The sequence below is a fragment of the Chaetura pelagica genome, unplaced genomic scaffold (assembly GCF_000747805.2).
Source record: "Chaetura pelagica isolate M959 unplaced genomic scaffold, ChaPel_1.0 scaffold48, whole genome shotgun sequence".
Classification (NCBI taxonomy): Eukaryota; Metazoa; Chordata; class Aves; order Apodiformes; family Apodidae; genus Chaetura; species Chaetura pelagica.
Window position 1 is genome coordinate 3,590,130 of NW_009954241.1, and position 9,369 is coordinate 3,599,498.

The window sequence follows — 9,369 nt, forward strand, 5'->3', positions numbered from 1 at the left end:
TCTGTGCAGAGGCACTGGCAGCTGGGGGCTGCAGAGCAGACTCTGTGAAGAGAGGCCAGGGCTGCTCCATGCCGGACACAGCTGATTCCAGCCAGTTCCAAATGGCCCCAGTAGACCCACCACAGGACACAGATGAGTGCTCAGTGCTCAGGAAGATGTTCAAGTCACTCTGCTCCTCCCCAGACACCAGATTAATGGAGAGAAATCTCTTGAAGGTTAGGATTACTCTTTAGCCAGGAGCATCCACCATCTAGGAGAGGAAAGGTTTAACAGGTCTGTGTTCCTACTTCCCTTCTTAGCCACCAAGTGCTGGAAGGACTTCACAGATGAAGACTTCTGCTGGGATTCACAGTAGAATGGGAGGGAGGGACAGGATTATTTTACAGCTGAAGGGGATAGGTTTGTGGTTTCTGAGCTGAGGACTTGATACGCAGGAAATGGGAGACATAGGGAGTGTCTCAGCCAGGAGCAGGAAGATGTTATCTGCATGCAAGGGATGATGGGAGGTGTGATGAGTGAGTGAGGTAGGGAATTTTTTCTGTTGAAGATCCCATGGCTGTCTGTTTGGCCTGTCCTGTTTTGTCAATATGGCCCACTCATGCTTGTCTGCCACTGTGTTTGCAAAGGAAAAACAATTTCATGTAACATTTATTTATTGTTTTATTAGTGATCAGTTCTACTCCCTTTTTGCAAAGAAGTCCCTGGAACTTCCTCACAAACTGTCTTCCCTGCACCGGGGAGTGCAAACTCTCTGTCCTACTCCTCCTTGGCAGTTGGGTTCACAATTCTTCCCATGAAAAGGACGCCATCAGTGCTTTTGTCAATGATCATCATCAGGAAGGGTCTGTTGAATTTAATATGAGGAGGAGGAGGAAACTCTGCAGACTCTGCTATAATTTCTATCAAGGTCACAGCAGCAGCCTCCGTGCCATTCTCACTGACATCCACCATGGCCTTGTGAATTGCCTGAAAGGGAAGCAAAGATTAAAATATAGGTAGAGAAGAGTGAGAAGCAGCTGTGGAAAATCTTACTTGCTTTAACTCTGTGAGAGGTAGTTTTTAAAAGAAAGCACACAAAGAATATATAACTTTCATGTGAAACTCATGTCCAGCCTTTCCAAGACAAGCAGTTTGCTCTGAGTTCAGAGTTTTCTTCAACACTGTGGCAGAGTCAAACTTGGCTGCTAGCAGTGACTGAGCAGCATAGAGGATGTCTACTGGTCTGTTGTTTCTGAGAGTAAGATGTTGTCTTTAGTACTTAAGAAAGGAATGTGGCGTGCAGTCAGAGCTAAAGAAAATGTAAAGCCAATTCAAGCTTTCTTGATTCAATTCTTAATAGATTTCATATCTGGCTACCATACCAGAAACAACTTCTGAATCCATCAATCCAGCAATCAAAAAATATGCATTTCCCTTTCATCTGGTGCTATCTGTGAGAATGAACTGATCATAGGGGATCTGGTTGAACCTCTTGTATCCAGCAGTAGTTTGACTGATATTACTGTAGTCATGGTCTGCTTTATTTAACACCACTGTTAGATTTGAGGAGCAAGGAGCTGTGCATTTCAGAGCCTCCATCTCCGCCTGCCTCTGCTCAGATGCTGGAAGGAGAGCTGCAAAACATTGGCCTTGAGTGCAGAGCTTTCCTCAGGGTTTTCCTCAATGATTTTTTAATTACTCCATGCAGGTATTCCTGTCCTGTCCCTTCAGAACTTCTATATGTTGATGAAATACAAGATTATATATATGAAGCAATTGCCGGTAGCACCGTTTCATGTCTGTCAATCCAGGGAAGGGCAGATTCGGATTTCCATGAGTCAGGCAGGGCTCTCCTTTTGCAGGGGCCATCCTGACCAGCCTGGAGTTTGGGACGTTGCAGGTACGGGATTGTCTAGGACACGGTTGACTTTCTGGGCTGCAAACGCACATGTCAGCACAACATATCCAAGTTCTCATCTGGACTATTTTTCACCCATTCTCCACCCAACCTGCATTTGTGCTTTGGGTTGCCTTGACCAACGTGCAGGACCTTGCATTTGGCCTTGTTGAACTTCATGCAGTTTGCAGGACCCCACTTCTCAAGCCTGTTGAAGTAACTCTGGACGGCATCCCTCCCTTCCAGCGTGTTGACCTCACCACACAGTTTAGTGTCATCTTCAGTCTTGCTGAGGGTGCACTCATTGCCTCTGTCCATGTCACTGACAAAGGTTTTAAACAGTGCTGGTCCAAGAACCGAGGCTTGGGGGACAGCACTCAGTACTGGTCTCTCTCTGGACAGTTGATCACAATTTTTTGGATGTGAACATCCAGCCAATTCCTTACCCAACAAGTGGTCCATCCTTTGAATCCATATCTTTCCAGTTTCAATGCCAAGATGTGGTGCAGGACAGTGTCAAAAGCTTTGCACAGGTCCAGGTAGATGACATCTGTTGTTCTTCCTTTGTCCACCAGTGCTGTGACCCCATTGCAGAAGGCCACCAAATCGGCCAGGCAGGATTTGCCTTTGGTGAAGCCATGTTGGCTGTCACCAATCACCCGTTTGTTTCCCACATGCCTTAGCAGAGCCTTCAGGAGGTTCTGCTCCGTGATCTTGCCAGACACAGAGGTGAGACTGAGGGGTCTGTAGTTCCCTGGGTCTTCCTTTTATTCCTTTTTGAAAATGGGAGTTATTTTTCCCCTTTTCCAGTCCATAGGAATTTCTTCAGACTGCTGAGGCTTTTCAAATATGATGGACAGAGGCTTTGTAACTTCATCAGCCAGTTCCTTTAGGAGCTGTGGATGAATCCCATCAGGTCCCATGGACTTGTGCAGCTTCAGGTCATTCAGGTGTTCTCAAACCTGCTCTTCCCCTACAGTTGGTGGATCTTCCTTTTCCCAGTCCATGCCTCTGCCTTCTGAAACTCAAATGGTGTGACCAGACCCTCTGCTGGTGAAAACTGAGGCAAAGTAGTCCTTGAGTACCTCAGCCTGCTCTATGTCCTCCATGACCAGGTTTCCAGTTTTCTTCTGAAGTGGGCCCACAGTTTCCATTGTCTTCTTCTTATTGCTGACATACCTGTAGAAGCTTTTCTTGTTCTTAACATCTCACCCCTTACATATTTGTAAACATGGATGAGGTCACCCCTCAGTCTCCTTTTCTCCAAGCTGAAGAGACCCAGCTCCCTCAGCCTTTCCTCATAAGGGAGATGTTCCACTCCCTTAATCATCTTCGTAGCTCTGCGCTGGACTCTTTCGAGCAGTTCCCTGTCCTTTTTGAACTGAGGGGCCCAGAACTGGACACAATACTCCAGATGCGGCCTCACCAATGCAGAATAGAGGGGGAGGAGAACCTCTCTCGAACGACTAACCACACCCTTTCTAATGCATCCCAGGATGCGATGGCCTTCTTGGCCACAAGGGCACATTGCTGGCTCATGGTCATCCTCCTGTCTACCAGGACCCCCAGGTCTCTTTCACCTACACTACTCTCCAGCAGTTCAGCCCCCAACCTGTACTGAGACATCGTGTTGTTCTTCCCCAAATGCAAAACTCTACACTTCCCTTTGTTGAATTTCAGCATGTTTCTCCCCGCCCAACTCTCCAGCCTATCTAAGTCTCTCTGAATGGCAGCACAGCCTTCTGGTGTGTCAGCCACTCCTCCCAGCTTAGTGTCATCAGCAAACTTGCTAAGGGTACATTCTATACCCTCATCCAAGTCGTTGATGAAGATGTTGAACAACACCGGTCCCAGTACCGACCACTGAGGGACTCCACTAGTCACACACCTCCAACCAGTCCATGCCTCTGCCTTCTGAAAATCAAATGGTGTGACCAGAGCCTCTGCTGGTGAAGACTGAGGCGAAGTAGTCCTTGAGTACCTCAGCCTGCTCTGTGTCCTGCATGACCAGGTTTCCAGTTTTCTTCTGAAGTGGGTCCACAGTTTCCATTGTCTTCTTATCTTATTGAGACTGAGAGGACACTGTGAAATAATCCTAGAGGTGACTCTGGATGGTTCATTAGTGCCATAAAACTGTTCTACCCAACCATTAAACACCATTAGACTTAATGAACTTCGGTGTTATCTTCAGACTGTGTTTCTGCATCAGTGTCTGTGCAGAGGCACTTGCATCAGGGGACTGCAGAGCAGACTGTCTGAGGAGAGGCCAGGGCTGCTCCATGTGCTGTGATGGCACCCTGGGGAAAGTGCACACAAGAAACAGTAAAAAACTCTGTAACACAGTTGTTTGCAAGTGAAGAATAATTTAATTTAAAATTTATGCTTTTATTAATTGGAGAAATTTTTTCTCTGCCTCTGCAAAGAAGTCCCTGGGACTTCCTCACAAACTGTCTTCCCTGCACTGGGGAGCGCAAACTCTCTGTCCTACTCCTCCTTGGCAGTTGGGTTCACAATTCTTCCCATGAAAAGGACGCCATCAGTGCTTTTGTCAATGATCATCATCAGGAAGGGTCTGTTGAATTTAATGTGAGGAGGAGGAGGAAACGCAAAAGAATATGGTACCACTGCAACAAATGTCACAGCAGCAGCCTCCGTGCCATTCTCACTGACATCCACCATGGCCTTGTGAATTGCCTGAAAGGGAAGCAAAGATTAAAATATAGGTAGAGAAGAGTGAGAAGCAGCTGTGGAAAATCTTACTTGCTTTAACTCTGTGAGAGGTAGTTTTTAAAAGAAAGCACACAAAGAATATATAACTTTCATGTGAAACTCATGTCCAGCCTTTCCAAGACAAGCAGTTTGCTCTGAGTTCAGAGTTTTCTTCAACACTGTGGCAGAGTCAAACTTGGCTGCTAGCAGTGACTGAGCAGCATAGAGGATGTCTACTGGTCTGTTGTTTCTGAGAGTAAGATTTTGTGCTTAGTACTTAACTCAGAAGAAAAAGGGTTTTGTTTTCGATCAGTTTCTGTGTAAGCAAAAAACAAAACCTGGTCTGCAAAGACACAATAGTGACAAGCTTTGTAAGGTGTCTTTCTGCAGCACAGCCCACTGGTACGACTTGACTTTGTAGGGCTTTCTATGCTAGGCATAGCAAATAGGTATTCCTGAATTCACTGGATCTTATTTCATTGACCTTGCTCAGCCCTCCATGCTTTTTCTTCATTGTCCATAACCCGTCTGAAATTTCCTCTTATTAATTCCTGTTATGCCTCCTCTATTCACTTGTCATACAGCTGTAAACCAGATGTTTATATAGGTAACAAGGTATGGTTCAGTGTAAGGAATCACGAAGTCATGAAATAATATAGGTTGGAAGAACCTCTATGAGTCATCCAGTGGAACCAGCCACTTTAAACCGCATCAACTCAGACACGAGGTGATGTTGCTCAGGGTCTCATCTAGACAGGGTTTGACTAAGAACCCTCTGTCACCTTCCCTTCTCTTGGCTGAACATGTTTCATATTTCATAGCCTAAGAAACTCATCCTAGTTTTGAATTTCCTTCAGTGTGAACTTTTTTACATAATACCTGATGAGTATCTCATGTGTGGGGTCTCTTGTCCTGTCACTGTGCACTGCAAGAAGAGTCTAGGTTCATCGTCTGTGCATCCTCTTAATAGGTGTCTGAAGTCAGTACCAAGAACCCCTGTCACCTTCCCTTCTCTTGACTGAACAACTGCAGATCTCCCAGCTTCTCCCTGTACATCCTGTGCTCCAGACATACTGCCATCCTGCCAACCCTCCAACAGGACTCGCTCTGCTCCAGTATGTAAATATGTCCCTTGTATTGAAAGTCCCAAACTGGACTTGGAGAAATCCAGAGGTGGTCTCACAAGAGCAGAATAGAAGGTAGAGGGGAAGGATCACTTTGCTTGTGGCACAAAGCATATATTTCCTGGAACACTCAGGAAACCCCTTGGCTTATCTGTGTGAAGGATTCTTGCTTGTGATAGCTATCTATCTTCTATCCCTGTAGCAAACACAGATCTTTTAATGCCTAAACTTCTGCTTCCTTTATTATCATCAAAGGGTTATGACTAAGCATCAGAGGTGGGATCAGCCTATTTACAGAGATAAAACCCACATGTACATGAGGCAGATAAACCCCTTGATTACTGTCTTTGTTTGCACACTTACTTTGGAAACCTTCAGATTAGAATTTTCTGCCACTCCAGAGAGATCAGCCTGGTCACTGAACACCTCTGTCACACCCATTTTTTCAAAAAGGCTCTTAACATCATAGTAGCCAGAGATGGAGAACTTTGGAAGGTCCAGGTAGATTTCTCTTTGAAAAAAAAAACCACAAAACAAAACAAAAAACCCCACCAAGATTAATATTGCAAGATCCCTTGATGCAAGAACTGTTGCAAGTATAGACCCATCCCAAACACCTGTGGAACTGAGCCTTGGCTTTCTAAAACCCATGTTAGAGAAACAGGAACTGAGGTACCTGTCCCACCAGCCAGAGTCTGATCAGTGGTAGAGGGACAGACTGCTGGTTTACCTAAGTGACTGACTGGAAAGTATCATGCAGGCTGGAGAAAAAGAAGTTGCATTTTCTTTTGAAGTGGATTCTTCCTACTCAAGGCAGGCTTCTGAGGGCAATGCAGGATCCTCACAGGTGGTAGCACTCCCACTGCTGTGGCTGGGGGAGCTGAGGAGAGTGCTCCCCTTAGGTGTGGAGTCACCTGACACTTTGCCTGATTTAAAGAAACTGGCCAATGCTTGTTCTTCAGAGCTGTGTGTAGCAACTCGTTGTGACATCCTATGTTTTCCCTTGCCTGGACAAGTAGCTGTGGCCTGTTTGATATTGAAACAAAGTTAGAAGATTACCTGTATTCAAGTGATTTCAACCAGCTAGACACTGTCTCTTTTAGCAGAGCATCCTCCACTTGCTTCATTGTCCCTTCATCAGGCAGAATGAACAATGAAGTAGCATTTCCTTTGTATGGGATTTCTACTACCCAGCAAGACAACTTCTCATCTCTATGGATATTAAAGTGTTTCTTTTCATGCATCATTTTGACTTTTACGGAATTTTTAGCATCCAACATGAAGTCAGCATCCCTGGTGGACAAAGGGCTGAAAGGTTTTTCCCAGTAACCTTTAGGAGAAGGAAACAAAAAGAAAGAGCATGAAAAAGGGAGTAGTAAAGGCATGTGACATTAGTTGATGCTTTGTGTACTGTAATTTATCTGTAAAGACAACCAGAAACTTATCTCAGTTAAAGGATGCTTGTTCCTTGGCCATGAAAGGAAGCACCAGGTCATTTTGATGGTTCTGATAAAAAACTCTAAGAAAAATTGAGGCTGAGAGATGTCCCAGAAATGAGCTGAGCTTTGGCAATGATAAAACTTCTACTGACTCCCACCATACATGATCCACTGGTGAGTTCTTCTTTTTCTTTCACTTTTTCTTTTCTCTTACAGGAAATTATTTTCCATACCTGGCTTTCAAATATTTCCTTAGGTCATTTAAAAGCAGGAAGACATATTTGACATTAGATGATAGCATGGGTTCACAATGTGAAAGAAGTTATGTTTCTTCCGTCTGGAGAAGACTTCCAGAGCTAATGTGTGTAAGTGCTAACCACCTTTGTCACTCACCTTTAAAGAAAACGTAGTTAACCAGAACCATCACGGTCTGTGGATCAAGATCCTGGAGGAAATCAACAATTTTCCCATGAGTTTTTGTTTCTATGTACTCATTGATTTCCTTTATAGCCTCTGGAGGATTCTGGAAGCTAGTAGAAGTAGCTTCAGAATAATACAGATTTCTCACATCATCCAAAAATTTTTTGAGCAGTTTCAGTCGGTCGTCTACGAACAGGGCGTTGCCCATGCTCAACTGGTCTTCTCGGTGAGGGTCGTTGAGCAGCTGGAGGATGCGCTGAAATCCAGCATGGATCTCCTGCTCCTCCATGTCTGTCAGATTGAAGGCGAGGCCTTTGTGCAGCTGACTGAGAGTGTTTGATCTGACCCCCAGGGAGAGCATTGTAAAGGCAGTGGAGATACTCAAAGGAGAGAAGAAAATGTTCTTGTTGCCTGTCTCTTCTCTGATCTGCTTGTAAACCCTAAATGCAAAGTCGGCATTGCTGGGGGCAATCTTGGCGTGAGGTGAGTTTTCACCTTCAGCCTGGGAATGGTCTTCTGAGAAATGGGCTATTTCTTGTTCCTGCTGCTCATCGTTGAGGTTGGACTTCAGTTGACCCTGGACTTGTAATCCAAGAAGCAACAAACACAAATACAGCGCAGACTTCATTTTTCTTCTGAACAGTTCTGCTAAGAAATAATGCATCAGCTTTTAGGTCTAGAGAATTTTTTCTTCCCTGCTTAAAAATAGCTTTTTAAATATTGATTTTCAGCAGTCAGTCTTCAGGGCTTCTGCTCTACTTAGAAATACCCTTCTACTTGGCCTCCTGAAGAGTCTGTTTCTAGTCAGTTACCTCAGTTTCTGACCAATGAGCCAAGGAAGGAAGATATTGATATGGCAGTGCCAGGGAGGAGTTGATGTTGTGTAGGCATCTGTGAGGTGTTCTTCCTGAAATAGTTCTTGCCTCTGACCAGCATGGCCTCATGGCACTCCTGAGTGGCTCTGGGTGGGTGACCGAGTTTGCCTATTGGCCTCCATGTACTTTGCAGCTACTCTGACAGAGGGACTGACTTTTGCTGGTAAGTTTCTGTAGTACCTGTGGTCTTGTTATGACTTGGGTTTTTAAGCACTGCAGTTATACAGAGATGCTATCAGTTATAGGTGTGAAAAAGCAAACATCTGAATTGTCACCCCTGAAACTGTTTATATCTTTCTGCCTCTTGTGTGACAGAATTGTATTCTTTCCAAAAGTTACCTTAAACGTTTCAGCAAATGCAGGATCAATGCAGAAAGTTTATCGTCTCTGTCTTTTGCGCACAAACTCTCCATAAGGTTGCAAAGTCCAAGACCCAAGAGTTTTGGAAAAGCTCTAGTGGAACCTGCTTTGCTGTGTATGAGCAATTCAGTGACCCTTCCTCTTCCCTTCACTGATGTAAGCAAATTCTGCATAATCTCAGAGTCCTTCTTCTTCCCTTTTCAGGGGAAGAGCCCTGAAATACACTGGAGAAGAATGTTCTCCGCAGGGCCCCTCACCTAAACTGTCTCAAATGGCAAAATCTCAAAACTATGAGTAGGCAGTGGCCTGCAGGAAAACAGAGACCATCTGGATGCTGCTCATAGCAGCTGTGTGCCCATTCTGGAGCATGGGCTTCTGCCCCAGGGGCTGCCTCGGGCTGCCTGTCTAATGCCAGGTTTAGGTCTCGCATCAAACTTGCTGTGGGCAGGCGTTATAAAAGCTAGGACCTGGGTCACTGGCTCAGTCCTGCTCCCAGCCCTTAGATGATGTTTTCAGGAGCCAAAAGTATTTCTAATTACTGTAAAAACCAAATAATCTCAGAATTA

The 9,369-nt window shown here is 45.0% G+C and overlaps 1 protein-coding gene across 1 annotated transcript; it reads right to left on the minus strand.

Moving 5' to 3' along the window:
- Nucleotides 1-756: 756 nt before the first annotated feature.
- LOC104394172 (alpha-1-antitrypsin-like) lies at nucleotides 757-8,196 on the minus strand. The gene is made up of 4 exons (XM_010003733.1): nucleotides 7,542-8,196; nucleotides 6,769-7,039; nucleotides 6,073-6,220; nucleotides 757-966 (listed from the first exon to the last, which is right to left on the minus strand). Exons 1-4 carry the CDS (start codon nucleotides 8,194-8,196, stop codon nucleotides 757-759), a joined length of 1,284 nt encoding a protein of 427 aa, XP_010002035.1.
- Between the last annotated feature and the right edge of the window lie 1,173 nt (nucleotides 8,197-9,369).

What these genes read in the sequence shown, in the direction of transcription:
- LOC104394172 (XM_010003733.1), bottom strand. Translation starts at nt 8,196, where the DNA reads ATGAAGTCTGCGCTGTATTTGTGTTTGTTGCTTCTTGGATTACAAGTC. An exon ending in TTGAAATCACTTGAATACAG is followed by an intron (nt 6,221 to 6,768) that starts GTAATCTTCTAA and finishes TTTTTTTCAAAG; the next exon opens with AGAAATCTACCTGGACCTTC. An exon ending in CTAATCTGAAGGTTTCCAAA is followed by an intron (nt 967 to 6,072) that starts GTAAGTGTGCAA and finishes CTTCCCTTTCAG; the next exon opens with GCAATTCACAAGGCCATGGT.